This window comes from Guillardia theta (assembly GCF_000315625.1).
Source record: "Guillardia theta CCMP2712 unplaced genomic scaffold GUITHscaffold_75, whole genome shotgun sequence".
Lineage (NCBI taxonomy): Eukaryota > Cryptophyceae > Pyrenomonadales > Geminigeraceae > Guillardia > Guillardia theta.
In genome coordinates this window covers 80,828-97,496 of record NW_005434599.1, presented here as the reverse complement: position 1 = coordinate 97,496, position 16,669 = coordinate 80,828, and the positions used below count along the sequence as shown (strand labels likewise).

General features: G+C 54.9%; 7 protein-coding genes across 7 annotated transcripts; all 7 read right to left on the bottom strand.

Moving 5' to 3' along the window:
- Nucleotides 1-2,197: 2,197 nt before the first annotated feature.
- On the bottom strand, nucleotides 2,198-3,571 carry GUITHDRAFT_164927 (hypothetical protein; the record flags this gene model as incomplete). Its single annotated transcript, XM_005826356.1, has 9 exons — nucleotides 2,198-2,283; nucleotides 2,340-2,405; nucleotides 2,489-2,563; nucleotides 2,656-2,718; nucleotides 2,777-2,846; nucleotides 2,902-2,944; nucleotides 2,990-3,212; nucleotides 3,381-3,489; nucleotides 3,540-3,571. 9 exons carry the CDS (start codon nucleotides 3,569-3,571, stop codon nucleotides 2,221-2,223), a joined length of 744 nt encoding a protein of 247 aa, XP_005826413.1. The 3' UTR covers nucleotides 2,198-2,220.
- Nucleotides 3,572-6,045: 2,474 nt separating this feature from the next.
- GUITHDRAFT_114391 (hypothetical protein) lies at nucleotides 6,046-8,819 on the bottom strand (the record flags this gene model as incomplete). Its single annotated transcript, XM_005826355.1, has 6 exons — nucleotides 6,046-6,078; nucleotides 6,203-6,292; nucleotides 6,334-6,424; nucleotides 6,477-6,592; nucleotides 6,637-6,696; nucleotides 6,903-8,819. 6 exons carry the CDS (start codon nucleotides 8,817-8,819, stop codon nucleotides 6,046-6,048), a joined length of 2,307 nt encoding a protein of 768 aa, XP_005826412.1.
- Nucleotides 8,820-10,263: 1,444 nt separating this feature from the next.
- Nucleotides 10,264-10,623, bottom strand: GUITHDRAFT_114390 (hypothetical protein; the record flags this gene model as incomplete). The annotated part of the gene is made up of 1 exon (XM_005826354.1): nucleotides 10,264-10,623. One exon carries the CDS (start codon nucleotides 10,621-10,623, stop codon nucleotides 10,264-10,266), a length of 360 nt encoding a protein of 119 aa, XP_005826411.1.
- A 998-nt stretch (nucleotides 10,624-11,621) lies between these two features.
- On the bottom strand, nucleotides 11,622-12,469 carry GUITHDRAFT_114389 (hypothetical protein; the record flags this gene model as incomplete). The annotated part of the gene is made up of 3 exons (XM_005826353.1): nucleotides 11,622-11,790; nucleotides 11,920-11,988; nucleotides 12,039-12,469. 3 exons carry the CDS (start codon nucleotides 12,467-12,469, stop codon nucleotides 11,622-11,624), a joined length of 669 nt encoding a protein of 222 aa, XP_005826410.1.
- Nucleotides 12,470-14,573: 2,104 nt separating this feature from the next.
- Nucleotides 14,574-15,000, bottom strand: GUITHDRAFT_114388 (hypothetical protein; the record flags this gene model as incomplete). Its single annotated transcript, XM_005826352.1, has 3 exons — nucleotides 14,574-14,753; nucleotides 14,813-14,904; nucleotides 14,952-15,000. 3 exons carry the CDS (start codon nucleotides 14,998-15,000, stop codon nucleotides 14,574-14,576), a joined length of 321 nt encoding a protein of 106 aa, XP_005826409.1.
- A 72-nt stretch (nucleotides 15,001-15,072) lies between these two features.
- On the bottom strand, nucleotides 15,073-15,465 carry GUITHDRAFT_114387 (hypothetical protein; the record flags this gene model as incomplete). The annotated part of the gene is made up of 1 exon (XM_005826351.1): nucleotides 15,073-15,465. The coding sequence occupies one exon, from the start codon at nucleotides 15,463-15,465 to the stop codon at nucleotides 15,073-15,075; it is 393 nt and encodes a 130-aa protein (XP_005826408.1).
- A 274-nt stretch (nucleotides 15,466-15,739) lies between these two features.
- Nucleotides 15,740-16,280, bottom strand: GUITHDRAFT_154412 (hypothetical protein). The gene is made up of 2 exons (XM_005826350.1): nucleotides 16,222-16,280; nucleotides 15,740-16,170 (listed from the first exon to the last, which is right to left on the bottom strand). Exon 2 carries the CDS (start codon nucleotides 16,128-16,130, stop codon nucleotides 15,840-15,842), a length of 291 nt encoding a protein of 96 aa, XP_005826407.1. The 5' UTR covers nucleotides 16,131-16,170; nucleotides 16,222-16,280; the 3' UTR covers nucleotides 15,740-15,839.
- Between the last annotated feature and the right edge of the window lie 389 nt (nucleotides 16,281-16,669).

The window sequence follows — 16,669 nt, the reverse complement described above, 5'->3', positions numbered from 1 at the left end:
CCCTCCTCCTCCTCCTCCTCCTCCTCCTCCTCCTCCTCCTCCTCCTCCTCCTCCTCCTCCTCCTCCTCCTCCTCCTCCTCCTCCTCCTCCTCCTCGCGCTCGTGGTGACATGCAGCTGCCAGAAGACCAAGTCGCAGGGTCCAGGAGGAGAAGACACCTTCACGGTGGGTCTACCTAACGTCAGTAGGCAGGAAGCTGAGAAATTCTTGCAGGAGATCGCTAGGCTGACTCAGGAGAATGAGAAGCTGAAAGAAAGTCTTAAAGGTCAGCCGGGAGAGAGAAAGGCTCCTCCTCCTCCTCCTCCTTATGCTGTTCCGTTTCAGATCTCCAAGGAAAGCTCGATAGGGCGTATGCCGACATTGAGGTGAGTGATAAACGAGGGATGGTGTTGACGATGATGATGCCAGTAGAGATTGTTGAGCATTGTTTTGCATTGACGTCTCTTAAATCTTCTTGCACATCAATCTTAGTCTTGACATGGGTGCAATCAGGCGAAGGATGGACATTTGCAACACCTCACAAACGATGTGCAACAAAACTCTCACTTCAAGGTTGGATGCTCCCGATGCATCTCCAGAGCGTCTGACTCTCTGAGTAGGATGTGACGACCACACAAGGGCAAAAGGTGAGGGAAGATGCTGGTGACGAGGATCTACTCAGATCTACACGATGATGTTCTGTGAACAAGTTGCCGGTTTGACGAACTTGTGGTAGATCTGTGAATTGCAAGACGAGCTGGAGTTCAAGAACATGGAGATTGAGGTGAGTTGCAATGTTCCGTCCTCCTCCTCCACCACCACCACCACCACCACCACCTCCTCCTCCTCCTCCTCCTCCTCCTCCTCCTCCTCCTCCTTCTCCTCCTCCTCCGCCTCCTCCTCCTCCTCCTCCTCCCCTCTTCTGCTCCAGTGATGTCGGCACAGGAGCTCAAGTCCAGACAAGACCTCATGCTCAAGGAGCTCGCCGAGATCCGCAACGTGGTGGACCATGAGCAGGTGCGGCTGACGGTGAGGCCGATGGAGGGCTGACGGGCTGCGGACGAAGATTACGAGCAAGGAGAAGGACGAGCTTATTGTAACGCTCCAGGAGCAGGCGAGACCCTCCGCTCCTCTCGTAGCTCCTCTAACTTGCCGTGAAGATTTTGTCCTTCCAAAACTTGTCGCTGGAACAAAGCAGGAATGCTGCCCCTTTCGTTGCCTTGGGTGCTGACGCTCGCGGCAGGGAGAACGATCGCGCTATGCAGCTTGTCGAGGGTCTGAGACATACAGAGAAGAATCAGGAGCAGGTAAACATCCCCTCAACAACAACATCCCCATACCCATCCTTGTCCTTCTCCCTGAATCATCATTCTTGCCATGATCATCATTGCCATCATCGTCATCGTCATCGTCATCCTGTCTCACCATCTTCGCTCTTTCAGGAGATTCTTCGGCTCAACGGTCTGATCCTCGACCTAGAAGAGAAGCAGCGGGTCTGTCGAGACCAGGTGGGGCGGGCCTGACTGACGTCCTTGAAGATTCAAACCCGACGAGTCGAAGACGCCTCGGAGAGGTGGAGGATCAAACGAGACAATCTTGCAAGTCAGTAGACTCTCCTCCTCCTCCCCCCGTTCCTCTTCCTCCTCCTCCCTCCCTCCCTCCCTCTCGTTCTCCTCTTCCTTTTCGTTTCCTTGTGGACTTTTTCTTCCTTCCTGCTCCGACCTCCTGCACCTTCTCCTTACAATCCGTGATCTTCTGGTTTCTTCTGCTAAGTGTCTCTGCAGCTCAGCTCACGGCCTGCAAGGAGGAGATGAAGGAGAAGGACAAGGTGAGGAGCCATCGACGTTCGAGGAGGATGACGGGGATGCAGATGATCGAGAAGCACAGATCTCTTATCGTCGAGTATCAATCGGGTAACTCCTCTTCCTCTTCCTCCTCCCTTGCTCCCTCCCTCGATGTCTTCTCCTCCTTACATTCCTCTCCCCATCTCCCCCTCTTCTCCTCTCCTTTCCCCCTTCCTCTCTGACCGCTCTTCCTAACATTTTCCTTCGATGCAGTGCTGGAGGTGCTCAAGAAGGCAGGAGGAGCTGGAGTAGCCTTCAAGCGCATCGAAGAGAGTCAAGTGTGAAAGAGTGGAGCAGGAGGAGAGGCCGCGGGGATAGCAAGAGGCGACTAGGATCTCGTCTTGTACTGTGATCAACACGTCCTCTCTCGTGCTTCCCTCGCGTTTCCCCCCGGCACCTCATGAGAAGAGATCGTCGGGATCTGCTGGCTTGCCGATCAGGCTGGGGACCTCGTCGGGCAACTAACATCCACGTCAGCCACATCCAGCATCCTCCTCTCTCCTCTTCCTCCACGAACCTTTCCGGCAGACTTGAGCTCCTTGAGCTTCTCCTCCTCTTCCTCAATGCGCTTCTTCTTGTAGGCCTGCAGCGCTATCACTTCCTCTCCTCCTCCTCCTCCTCCTCCTCCTCGTTCCCGCCGCTCCTAGCCTTAACTTTCGTCCTCACCTGAACCTTCTTGAGCCTCACGAACTCCTCGCGCTCAAGCTCGTCGAGCTCTGTCGCGATGTAACGAACCGTTTCCTGCAACTTTCTCAGCAGGAGAAGATGAGTACAATGTGGAAATGGAAGAGAGCGGGATCAGGAGGAGGAGCAGGAGCAGGAGCAGTTCCTACCTCAAGACGGGGGATAACGACATACTCCAAGGCATTCACACGACGATTGGTGATCTTCTGGGCCTGTGAAGGATGGGAGTGAGGCTGCGAGGCGGGCTCAGCTCGCCGTCCGTCACTGCACCTCGTCCAAGGCCACGAAGGCAGTTTGCAAGGAGGCCAAGACGATGAGGGCATCCAGAGCCTTCTTGAAGCTGCAAACAAAGAGATCAGCCTCCCTCCCTCCCTCTATAGCATCCTCCCAGTCACCTTGTCCTGCTCTCTTCTAACTTCTGCCCTCCTCGTGCGAGACCTAGGGGCGCGTCAACAGAGGCTTGTCGAGGGAGATCATCCTCACCCGTTAGATCTGCTGACTTCATCTCTCCTTCATTCTTCTCGAAGACAGGTATCTTCACGCCTGCTACGTTATCCACCTTCATCGCAACCCTCGATCCAGCCTTGCTGCTGACGTTCTGGAGGATCTGATACTTGATATCATCTCCGCCTGAGTAGTACACGCCAGCTAGAGAGAAGTTCGCCTCTTTCAGAGCTGCTCCCATGAGGTTCTTGTTCTCCACAATCTGTTGAGGTGTGGAATCACAACCAAAGGCAATGAGAACACGTTGAGCTAGGAGGAAGAAGAGCAGGAGCAGGAGCAGGAGGAGGGAGGTGGAAGGGGGGGAGGAGGAGGTGGAGGAGGTGGAGGGAAGAGGAAGAATAAGGAGACGAATGACGAGAACAAGGCGCACTTGTTTAAGAATCTGACGAATCCTGACTGTCAACGCATCTGACTTCTTCTTGAGCAGCTTGTGACCAGTGCTCGCGCCTTTGAGCCTGGTCTTCGTCGTTTGAAATGTCCTACAAGACATGCATGAGCCCTTCCTGAAAAGCTGATGAAAATCACTCACATTCGAGAGGGAAGAACTTTTTGGCCACTCATGTTTCACAACGATAGAAACCTGTTGATAACAAGCCAGAGGTCAGAAGCTGACAGACAAGTGGCGGCTGTTCGACAAAACGCGCTCCTGCCAAAATAATACTCTTCTTCCCACTCTCTTTCTCTTCAATGTTCATTGGTGTATCAACGATTGACAACGGCTTCAAGGAATCCACCACAGCCTCGACCCCACAGCCAACTACAGGACCCACCAGAGGTCTCAACCTATCCAACTGTGATGGCTTCCTGTTCAGATGATACATTCTTCTTGTCCCTTTGCTTTGGCTACTTCATTCACCACATTCACAGCCATTATTCTCTCCTAGTTCATCTCCAGCACTCGCTGCATCGCATCTGCTTCACAGCACATGTTCCAATCCCACATCCCATCCCGCCATGCCTTGCCCGCGCCTCTTCCCTCACCCTATTCCTATCTTCCCCCTTCTCCTTTTCTTTCCCTCTCCAGTAGACATCTCCTCCAGTCAGTCGTTCTCCACTCGCATCAATATCGTACATCTTCCTGACTGCTTACCCCTGCCCCCTCGTTTCCTGGAATCCACTTCTTTTCACTCTCTTTCCCTCTTTCCTCTTCATCCGCTCCTCCTCTTCATCCTCCTCTTCATCCTCCTCTCTTCTACTCTCATCTCATATCCTCTCCCCTTTCTCGTTATCTTCCTCCCTCCCTTTCCCTCCTCCTCTCCTCTCATCGTCATTGACCCTCATCCTTCTCCGACCATCGTCGGCTCTCCTCTCCTCTACCCCTCGTTCTGTACTACCCCTAATCTTTACTTCCTATACACTACCCGTCCTACCTAACTCAAGAATAGGGATCTGTACCACAAATTCCTACAGTACCAAATAATGGTATCATTTGTACGACTTTTAAAAATTAAATAATGAACAAAACCAATAGAAACAGAATAATCTTACTAATTTGTCTAGAAAGAGTTACTATATTTCTATATGACTTATATTGAAATACTACTTGTTAATATTATATTATTGGTAAAAGGCGAATTAAAATCCAACTTTTTGTACCGAGTTCATGCTCTACGCCTCCGTTGGAGGTACTACCCTACTTCTTGATTCAGAAAATGGGGGTGGGTATATACCACCCCTACCCTGAATATCCACACTCAAATGCACCCCTGGTTGTCTTACTGAAGTACCCCTGTGTTCTACTGGAAATGAACCCCACCATATGTTCTTCACCCCTACCCTCACAACTAGGTCAATTTGGTCGAAAAGCAGTGGGTAGCATGGAATGTTATACGTACCCCATCTTTTGCCTCATTTCAATGGGGTAGGTGGTCTGTGACCCTTGGGCCAATGGCAGGAAGGAAGGCGGTATGGTTGGGCGCAGCATGCGCATGGGGCGCCGCGTTCCTTCTACTCGTCTTCCTCTCCTCCTCAACAAGGTCACGGACGTCTGCTTCACTGCTCTCCTCTTCAAGAGGGTCTCTCTCTCGCCCAAGACTTTCAACCTCCTCCCTCACTCTCCTTCCTCGCCCGTTTGCCCCCAGGATGATGCTTGAGTCGGTTGCTGAAGTCAATCCTCGTGAAGCTCCTGTGAGCCCATATACCGTCACCTGGACAGGTGAGAAGGAGGCGGGTGGGGGGGGTGGGGAGAGGGGGGAGCTAACTGATTCATAGATTTCAACTACAATACTTACAACGAAGATATTCACGTATACCAGCCCTCTCCTTGTGTTGCCAAGCACCTGGCCCCCCAGGTCTCCGATGTTGCCCCTTGCGATGGATGGTAAACAGGGTTTGACCATGAAGTCCTTGTACGCTAATAACAATCCTTATGAAATCACATTCTAAATGATTCATGAAGCCATCGTCCAACGGGTTATGGTTTGGAGCTGCGGGTGAAGACTGATGAGACTGGCTGTGTTGACGGGTAGAAGTCAATGTCTCTAGCTTGCAAAGGATTGGGGCACAGAGCGCTGTGGGATGTGCTGGCAACGATCTTGTGACGCTGGGTATGCTGTGTTCATTGGGCAAAGAGGCGAGGAGAGCAGTATTGTGACGATGCTGTCTATCGGATGCGTGAAGAGAGAGCTAGTGAGTGGATGAACACGGGAGGTGAGAGATGTGGAGATACAAGAAGGTTGTAACAGGTTGTTGCTTGCTGCAAAGCTTTCTCGCCTTCGCATGATGCCGCGGCAGATGATGGAAATGGAGATGTTACATGTCACACGTTACAAGTAGAGTTTATGACAGGAATTTCATCCTTCACATCTGTATGTACACTGAGGAGACAGTCCCGTGCGCGCCTGTATTAGAGGAGGTCTCACTCGTTGGATCTCACTCGGTGGCTGACACGCTCTGAGGACGAGGAGGAGGAGGTACCTCCGCACCTCATATCCATCCTCCTCAGAAACGAGCAAGAGTCTGTCCTCCTCCACCTTGCCAGGGATCTACGATGGAACCATTCGTGGAGACGTTGTCTCGCTTCCTCGTCTGACTGCTTACAACTTCTTCTTGAAAGCAGCTTTCGACCTCTGCAGGTTGTGAGTCAGAGAGGGAGGGAGGGAAGGAGGGAGGGAGGGAGGGAGAGAAAGAGGAGGTGGAGACGGCAAGGAAGAGAGTAGCAGAAAGTGGAGAAGCAGAGGAGGAGGGAGAGACCTTAGCAAGGAGATTGTGCAGGAAGACGTAGGCCATGATCAGCAGAGCAGCTCCTGCGAAGAAGTAGACGAGAAATGCCAGGATGGAGGGCTGAGAACCAATCAGAAGTAAAGCGTCGAGCAGTGAACTACCTTCTCGTCGTGCAAGCATCCGATGTAAGTGTGAACGAACTTGCCGGCATGCAGCACAGTATTCCTTATCGCCTTCACGTCATGCCTTGTGCTGTTTCGCAAAGATGAGATTCAGCATGCGGCTGGCATGGAGGAGTGCTGACCTTCTGGCGTAGAAGAGAGCCGTGTTGAAGTTCAAGAGCGAGAGGTAGGTGGAGGTTCTGAGGATCTTGAACTTCAAGACGTTCCATCGGCGGACGAAGTGAACATGCTCGCTAGGCTGAAGGAGGATCATCGGGTGTCAAGAAGACAGGATCAGGTCACCAGCAGCACGTCCTCCATGTTCTTGCCGAACTTCGAGAATTGCTCAAGGGTCAAGGAGACCTGGACGATACAAGGATGTGAGGAAGGGAAGTTATGAAGGATGGAAGAGCACGACGGAGCGGATTATTGAAAGGAGAGGGAGAGGAAACGCAGAGATGAGAAGAAGAGCAAAAGTTGAGGAAAGAGTGATGAGGTGAAGATAGAGGTTGAAGGAAGCAATGAGGGGAGAAGAAAGAGAGTTTCTCGGAGAAAGGTCGAAGGATCACCTGGGCGATCGAGAAGTTAAGAGCGGAGAAGACTAGATTCCTCCGTGCAGCATCGACGAGGGAGAACGTCAGTTTCTCCGAGGTAGAGAACGGACCGAAGGGGGTGGCGGCAGCGGACCACATGTAGTTGACCTCCGCCTGCTGCTTCTTCCCGCTGAAGTGCTCGTGGGTGGGAGCGACCCCCCAGCCTGTCTGCAGGAGCGCTCCCAGCATTGGGCGAGTCGCGTCTCGAGGGTCGACCGTGATCATCTCGTCGGCGCAGGAGAAGTCAACAGTCGCCGGGCTAGAGCGGGTCTGGAGGGCAATCACCATCTCCGGGAAGGACACTGCCTGGTGGAAGCGGTCGAGGAGGATGAGTGCCGTGTCCTGGAGGTCGAAGAGGAAGATGGGGATCGTCCAGTGCTCCCTGTAAGCTGAGTCCAAGTCAAGGAACTGAGTCGGAACCCACCCAAAGATCCCGAGCTCCTGAGCGAAGCCGAGCTCCTCTTTGTTCAGGAAGTTGAGCAGCTGCTCGTGCAGCTCCTTGCTGTCCAGGTACTCGTGCACCTGCGTCTTCAGCTGCCCGCGAAACACTGTGCTGGTGTGGCTCTTCAAGGACGCGGCGTAGGCCGCCAGGCAGAACTTGCAGTCATTGAGCTGAACGACCGTGCGGTTGTAGAGGATCGTCTGCCCTTGGACGGCGATGTTTCCTCCCAGATGCCCCAGCTGCGACTTAATGTTGTCCCACCCTCGCACTTGCGGCACCCCGTCGAGGAATCCCGTCTCGTCCGCGTACTGCGTCCTGACCTTGGGGTCGTTGGTAATGTGAACGAGGTGCAGGCGAAGCTTCTTGGCCAGCGGGACAGGAAAGTGATGCAGGGAGGGCTCGATGAGCAGGTCGCTGGTCTTGCAGACCAAGGACACTAGCTCGGCAAGGAACTCTTGGATGTAGGCGAAGTGATGGCCTCCGTTCCAGTCTAGGCTCTCCACTTGAAAGTTGTCCAGCCTGGGGATCGAAAGCTCCGACACGAGGCCCTCCCCGGAGGTGTGAGGCCCGAAGAGGATCGGGCCTGCTGTCAGGTCGATCCACATGTACCTCTCCAGTCCTGCCCACATCGTCGTCCCGCATGCTGACTTTTGCTTCTGCTCCCCAGGAGAGCTACCCCCTTTGAGAGCCCCGTCATACCAGTACGGAATGTACTCCGGCTCGGACGCCGCATGCATCCATGCAGGATCAGGCTCGTGCGGCAGGTCGCCTTCATGGAAGGGAGGATGATCGGGGTCGTGCGCCTCTACGGCCTTGGAAGCCTCTTCCTTCTTAGGAGGGGCAGAAACCTTCTTCGGGTTCAGGATGTAGATGGTATGGGTCTGGGATGGGTCTGATTCCAAGTAATCCTTGCGAATGACGTCATCAACGATGGAGACGGGCACAGGAGATCCGTTCTTGATGACTCGCTCCCTGTCTTCGTCCTTCATCTCCGTCACGATCCAGGAACGTATCCTGCTCGCCAGGTCCTCATTTAAACTCTTTTTGGCCTTCATTACGCGGAAGAAGAACTTGCGCCTGATTGGAAGGCTGTGGGGAGCCCCTGCGCGTGCATTCAAGACCATGGCCTCCTTCTCATGCTCTTCCAAGACGGTCTCGAAGTAGCGGAGGAAATCAGCTTCGTTCACATTCACGTCGTAGTTTCCATCACCATCGAATCCAACCAGCTTGACATCGACATGAACAATGCTCCCGAAAGTCATCAGCTCCTTCATCTTCTCTGTGATGTTTCTGCCATCGTCCTTGGACCACTCTCCCTCCACATCTCCTGAGGATATCATCCTGTACGTGTCCACGTCTCCCAGCGGATCCTTTGACGGGTTGAACGACAGAACATTGTTCGAGTGCAAGCCATCGCCATCAAGAGGCAGTTCTTGTGCATGCACAGCCATAGCTAGGAAGCACAGAGCTAGCATCATAGCTCCCGCCCTCTCCCCATCGCTCCTCCTCCTCCTCCTCATCCCCATCGTTGTGTTCCCACCGCCACCCATCGCGGCTGACGTGCACCTTTTGACACCCACATCCCCGCTCACCCACCGGACCAGGCAGCTCCCGCGGCGGTCACTGACCCGCCGGTGGCCGCCGGGCTCCCCGGGCCCGGCTGCACTCCGAGGCTCCCGGGTGACCTGGCCCGGGGGGCCGGGCCCGGCCAGCCCCGCCAGGCCCGCCGCCGTCGGAGCCGATGATTCGGGGGCCGGCTCAGTCTCAACAGCGTGCCAAGAATCTTGTCGAAGAATTTTTTTATTTCTCAAGCTAACTAAACTTCGGAATCCTTCCGACAAGATTCGAGTCTTTCACAAACTTACTACCGCGAGTCAAGCCCAAAATCAGTAACTTCCGTTCTCTCAAGGGCCGCGCCATGATCAGGCGGCAGTGCAGGCGGCCAATCATCGGCGGTTCACGGTTGGCAATGCTGTCAAGTAACATGATCGTATCATCCGTGAAGAACTCAGTTCCGGTGGCAGTCAATCTGACTCTGATCTTCGCCGGCCCCCGTTGTTCTGCCGCATGTGGCCGCCGCGATACCGGTATCGGATGTATGTCACCGTCACGGTGCACGGTCGCTACTATGTCAGCCACGGTCTAGTTAGGACAGGACGGTCGGGCTCGTGTCACTAGTGCCTCTCCGACGCAAGTGGGCAAGTACGTGCTCCTACTGGCTTTAACACTGATAAACTCCGCTGGTCAGACTGCCTGATACACATCAAGGCCCTTCACTAATGTTCATTCAGTTCGCAAACCTACGTTGAGGCACCGTGATGTACCGTTACTGCACATACACATACACCGTGTACACGTGCACAGCGTTGACAGATCAGGCTGATGCCCTTTGACGCGCCTTCTCCTCGAGATGTCGAAGCGCTCCTCTCCTCGTGGGGCTTGTTCCTTGCAGCCTCTTGCAGTGACCTTGAGCTCTGCACCACACGACAACGATTCTCCTTGAGTGAGAGTAGAGCTACCGATCGCTTGTAGATGCTGTCCCTCAGTCGCAGTAGCCCAGTCTTCATCTGAAGAGAGCTTGGGTTGCTACGAGCTGTGACATGCCTAGTCGATACCGGCCGCCCACGGGTCTAAACACCAATCGCTCAAGTCATGTGAGACGAAGCCAGCCTCCTCCGAACATTCCATCTCCCACCTCAGGTCCTCACTGTCATACTCACTTGGCATGGGCGATGCTGTTGTCTCAGGGCTGGGCGCCCCAACCATCGCATCCTCCATGCTGTCAAAGAATGGGAAATCTGTAGAGCATGCGAGGGGGGGTAGGCTGACTTGTGATTCGAGCTGCTCGCTCCCGTCGCACGCCACTCCTTGGACCTGCGTGTCGTCCCTGACCTCTTACCTTGCTGGCACTTGCTCATGCTTGGCAACCAACGACTCCGTGTGTCGTGCCCATGACTTTCTGTCCCAGATGTCTCGCACGGTCTTTGGGCTCACCCCATAACATTTCCCTACTACCTCGCTTTCTGCGAACTTACTCTTGGCCTCGAGCGATACTCGCTCTTTGAAGATGCGGACGGCAGCGTCTGCCGTGAGCTTCCTGGTGCGGGTGGTGTCAGCATTCCTGCTGAGTTTGAGAGGACAGCGGATCGTGCTGGCGGACTCGACAGTCTGAAAGGGGTTGGCGCTTAAAGGATTGGTTGACGGCGACATGTACTCAGGCAGGTGGTCCCAAGCGCTCATGGCAGGTTGGTCCATGCCTGCGATTGACAAGCAAGCAAAGCAGGTGACAACAAGCGTTGAAGGCTGCACGGCGGAGACGCGACAAGACACGGACTGTGGAGAAGAAGCGGGTCAATGAGAGGACAGGACAAAGGACACAGGACAGGAGGGCTATCGGAAAGCAAGCAGTAGAGAGGGAGGAGGCGAGCAGCAGTCGAGAGGATGGAAGCGGTTCAGGGGGAGGGCGACTGCTTTGTACTTTCGGGGGAGGTTATTTAATGCGGGAGGTTTATATGAGATACACCTACATAGGGCACCCGGTATCTGGGGCATAGGGGAGATATTATTGTCAGACGCGAGATCGGATCCGGATCTCAACTCTCAAACAGGCTCGCGCGAGGAGATTTCAGCCAAGTCAGTACACCGTCAGCCGACATGGTATCTTGCGCCCGCGAGATGTGCCACGGGGTATCTCAAGAACTGAGGTACACTTGTCTCAAGCCCGGAAAAACCAAAAACCAGTCATCCAAATGCTCAGGTCATCCCCATCGGCGGATCATCGCCCTCAAGAGGCCGGGCTGTCGCCGGATCCAGTCTGCTACCGGACGCCGGGACGGCTCAGTGGCATGATCAGGTGGCAGGGCGGCCACTCGGTTGGATTTGTTAGTGGCGACTGGAGTCTCGAGGACACCAGGCCCCTCAGAGTCTGGATCCGAAGTCACGTGCTTCGCCGCACGGTTGGCGGGCCATGTGACTGTCAAGGAACATGATTATTATCCCTTCAAGAAGAGGACGCCGGAAGGTCAATCTGATCTTCTGTACGAGGGCAGCTTTGATGGTTCTGCGTGTGGTACGATGTATGTGTCAGTACTACGTCAGTCTAGTTTCTGGCCCACTGCAAGGACAGTCGGGCTCGTGTCACTAGTGCCTCTCCGACGCAAGTGGGCAAGTACGTGCTCCTACTGGCTTTAACACTGATAAACTCCGCTGGTCAGACTGCCTGATACACATCAAGGCCCTTCACTAATGTTCATTCAGTTCGCAAACCTACGTTGACGTACCGGGACCACATACACATACACCGTGTACACGTACACAGCGTTGACAGATGATGCCCTTTGACGCGCCTTCTCCTCGAGATGTCGAAGCGCTCCTCTCCTCGTGGGGCTTGTTCCTTGCAGCCTCTTGCAGTGACCTTGAGCTCTGCACCACACGACAACGATTCTCCTTGAGTGAGAGTAGAGCTACCGATCGCTTGTAGATGCTGTCCCTCAGTCGCAGTAGCCCAGTCTTCATGCCTAGTCGATACCGGCCGCCCACGGGTCTAGACACCCATGCATACCTGGCATGGGCGATGCTGTTGTCTCAGGGCTGGGCGCCCCAACCATCGCATCCTCCATGCTGTCAAAGAATGGGAAATCTGTAGAGCATGCGATGGGGGGTAGGCTGACTTGTGATTCGAGCTGCTCGCTCCCGGGCCGTCGCACGCCACTCCTTGGACCTGCGTGTCGTCCCTGACCTCTTGCCTTGCTGGCACTTGCTCATGCTTGGCAACCAACGACTCCGTGTGTCGTGCCCATGACTTTCTGTCCCAGATGTCTCGCACGGTCTTTGGGCTCACCCCATAACATTTCCCTACTACCTCGCTTTCTGCGAACTTACTCTTGGCCTCGAGCGATACTCGCTCTTTGAAGATGCGGACGGCAGCGTCTGCCGTGAGCTTCCTGGTGCGGGTGGTGTCAGCATTCCTGCTGAGTTTGAGAGGACAGCGGATCGTGCTGGCGGACTCGACAGTCTGAAAGGGGTTGGCGCTTAAAGGATTGGTTGACGGCGACATGTACTCAGGCAGGTGGTCCCAAGCGCTCATGGCAGGTTGGTCCATGCCTGCGATTGACAAGCAAGCAAAGCAGGTGACAACAAGCGTTGAAAGGCTGCACAGGATAGGACAGGACAGGACAAAGGACACAGGACACAGGACAGGACAAAGGACACAGGACAGGAGGGCTATCGGAAAGCAAGCAGTAGAGAGGGAGGAGGCGAGCAGCAGTCGAGAGGATGGAAGCGGTTCAGGGGGAGGGCGACTGCTTTGTACTTTCGGGGGAGGTTATTTAATGCGGGAGGTTTATATGAGATACACCTACGTAGGGCACCCGGTATCTGGGGCATAGGGGAGATATTATTGTCAGACGCGAGATCGGATCCGGATCTCAACTCTCAAACAGGCTCGCGCGAGGAGATTTCAGCCAAGTCAGTACACCGTCAGCCGACATGGTATCTTGCGCCCGCGAGATGTGCCACGGGGTATCTCAAGAACTGAGGTACACTTGTCTCAAGCCCGGAAAAACCAAAAACCAGTCATCCAAATGCTCAGGTCATCCCCATCGGCGGATCCTCAAGAGGCCGGGCTGTCGCCGGATCCAGTCTACTACCGGACGCCGGGACGGCTCAGTGGCATGATCAGGCGGCAGGGCGGCCACTCGGCAGTCGCCGGTTGGATTTGTTAGTGGCGACTGGAGTCTCGAGGACCGTGACCGTGACACCAGGCCCCTCAGAGTCTGGATCCGAAGTCACGTGCTTCGCCGCAGTCGTCGCCATGTGACTGTCAAGGAACATAACTTGCCATGATTATCATCGGCCCTTCAAGAAGAGGACGGTCAATCTGATCTTCTGTACGAGGGCAGCTTTGATGGTTCTGCGTGTGGTACGATGTATGTGTCAGTACTACGTCAGTCTAGTTTCTGGCCCACTGCAAGCCTGACAGTCGGGCTCGTGTCACTAGTGCCTCTCCGACGCAAGTGGGCAAGTACGTGCTCCTACTGGCTTTAACACTGATAAACTCCGCTGGTCAGACTGCCTGATACACATCAAGGCCCTTCACTAATGTTCATTCAGTTCGCAAACCTACGTTGAGGCACCGTGATGTACCGTTACTGCACATACACATACACCGTGTACACGTGCACAGCGTTGACAGATCAGGCTGATGCCCTTTGACGCGCCTTCTCCCCGAGATGTCGAAGCGCTCCTCTCCTCGTGGGGCTTGTTCCTTGCAGCCTCTTGCAGTGACCTTGAGCTCTGCACCACACGACAACGATTCTCCTTGAGTGAGAGTAGACTCGGGCTACCGATCGCTTGTAGATGCTGTCCCTCAGTCGCAGTAGCCCAGTCTTCATCTGAAGAGAGCTTGGGTTGCTACGAGCTGTGACATGCCTAGTCGATACCGGCCGCCCACGGGTCTAAACACCAATCGCACAAGTCATTTGAGACGAAGCCAGCCTCCTCCGAACATTCCATCTCCCACCTCAGGTCCTCACTGTCATACTCACTTGGCGTGGGCCCGGGGCGATGCTGTTGTCTCAGGGCTGGCCGACATGGTATCTTGCGCCCGCGAGATGTGCCACCGGGTCCGGGGTATCTCAAGAACTGAGGTACACTTGTACTCAAGCCCGGAAAAACCAAAAACCAGTCTCAAGAGGCCGGGCTCAGCCGCTGTTGCCGGAGTCCGGGCCGGCCAACCCCGGCGGCGGCCGGACCCCCGGGCCGCGGGCGAGCGGGCCGCCGTCGCAAGTTGCCCGGGGGCGCGGCCGCGGCGTACGGTCGCCGCGGTGGGTGAGGCCCGGCGGCCGCGCCGCTTACCGTATCTGAGTACCAGCCTAAGTTAGTCGTTAATGTCACGGTAAACTAAGGGGATCGAGCCCGGCCCCGGTCCCGACGGTCACTGCTGAGATTGCCGGAGTCTGTGCCGCACTGATTCACCGTGTCAACCGTTGAACAGCGGCTGCCGCGGAGGCTCAGCCGCTGCTCAGTGCTGCTGCTGCTGCTGCTGCTGCTGCTGCTGCTGCTGCTGCTGTCCGTCCGCAGCTGCCACCGCCGCCGCCGTCCGATCGCCGCACTCAGCACTGCGCCGGGCCGGCCCAGTGCAGAGTGCCAGGACTGTTTGAGATTTGACACCTCGACTTTGACATCGAATCCCGGTCCCTTCCCACCTACCACACAAGGTCCCATGCTGTCACCAGGAGGAGCACATGAAGGTAGCGATGCTGAGGCTCACATGGACTTGTTAGCTTCACGGAGCATTGACTCGCCACTGTAGCGTAGGGAGTATAGCTGGCAAAAGCGTAGGTCCCTGCGCAGCAGCCCACTTCTTTCAAAGCCTTCATGCCACTCTGATGACAGCACAGGAACGAGGTAAGTCAGGCTGGGGAAGCCTGATGCTCCTGCTCACCTTGCATGACCCCTCGCAGGTCGACTTTGTGGCGTCGCAGGCTTTGACGGAGCTCGAGGCGTAAGTCTTGTGGAAGCAATACTTTCTGCCATCTGCTTGGCCGTCAGATCGCCTCACTTGCCACTGCCCGATGCCTTACCCTTGGAGCACAGGAACTCGTAGTAGGCGGTAACGTTATCACTTGTCATTGAGGTGTACGATTGCAGCTGTTAGATCCGTTTAAATCTTGAACAGTCTGAATCTTTCTCATCGAGCAGAACCTACCACAGCACCGCACTCCGAGCGTAGCATGTTGAAGTACAAGACTCTAAACATCCAAACCCGAGATCGAACAACATGTTTGACACACCCTCAGAGGAAGTCGGGTCGGAGCAACCAGCAGTGCTCTTATACTGATTGTACAGGCTCTGAAACCTCGAGCTGCAGCTCGCTGCCGCCTGGCATACACTTGCAAGGTCTGATCCTTTGGTCGTGATGCTGTCATGCACAGATTGGCATTCCTTCTTGGCTGCTGTGTAGTCAGGGCAGGATGTGGCTGGCGCACAGCTCGAAGGATGCTGGTCGTGCTCGAAGTTGGTAGAGGCATCAGCGGAGAGGAGGCTGAGGAGGCCGAGGAGGCTCAGAAGGTGGAGGCCTGGCACCGAGACGTGCATGGCAGGGGGTCACTCGAGGGGCCGCGCAATCTACTTGACACTCCCTGAGCCTGTTCTAAGCAACTTTATTCAATGAATCGGAACGACGGCGGTATGATCCGAGTCCGCACCGTAGCTGCCGCAAGTTGCTGAGTGCGGCTCAGGTACTAGGGTCACGGTATGTAGCAGCGGGCTGGGCCGAGACGGACCGTCTTTGCCGCCGTCAGGCGGCCCAGTCGGACCGAGCATGTGTTGCTCACCGTACTAGTGAGGCTCACGGTTATGCGATTATCCGATCCGGGGAGCTCGGCGGCAACTTATCAATCAGTCCCCGGCGGTTTCCGACCTCGCGACCGCCGGAGTGATGGCACCATCAACTTGGATCAAGTTTCGAATCATGAAGGAGGCTCAGATTCCTCGGACCCATCCACACGCATGATCGTGACATCTCCCGCATTTGACGATACCTCGAAGGGGCTCGTTGGTTGAGAATCCAAGGATTGTGATGATCGATCGAACGACATTCTCCGCAGTTTCCCCGATGACTGAGAGAAGTGATGTATGAATTTTGGTCCAAGCCGCTCTCGATAGATCGCTTCAGCATCCTTGCTGCCATTTGAGCTGAATGCGATAGGCGAAATGGTCGTGTTTCCTGATTTTTTTCTTGTGGATGACCCGCAGCCCATGTCGACAAGTTTATCGCCTAACACTTCAAGATGCTTTCATCTTGAATATGCGTGTCAATAGTGTTGAAACAAGAACAACGAGGCTTCTCACCATGTGTTGCCTCATGGCAGTCTTCACGGAATTCCAATTACAACAGTATTCCATGAGCTGCAGACCGAAAAAACAATCAGTCATCGAACATCATCGTGATCTTGACTTTGGATTTTAGAATGAGAATTGCCGTGAGATTGGAGAGAGAGAGAGAGAGAGAGATGAAAGGAGAACAGGAGGGATGGGGAGGGGATTGATAAACATGGTGGAGGGGAGGACAGGCATGAACAAGCATGCCATTGAGGCCCAGAGCGTACGAGATAGGCTCCTGGCAGGCAGGCAGAGGTAGGAGCGAGGGGGATGGATGGATTTTCGAGGAATTGGGAATGGCAAATGTGGGAGGCAAGGGGGAGGAAAGGGGTAGAAGGTGAGGCATGATGGGTAACAGAGGGGTATGGTAGGGGGGGGTGGGGAGGAGGTCAGAGAGGGGAGGTCAGAGAGGGGAGGC

What these genes read in the sequence shown, in the direction of transcription:
- GUITHDRAFT_154412 (XM_005826350.1), bottom strand. Translation starts at nt 16,130, where the DNA reads ATGGGCTGCGGGTCATCCACAAGAAAAAAATCAGGAAACACGACCATT.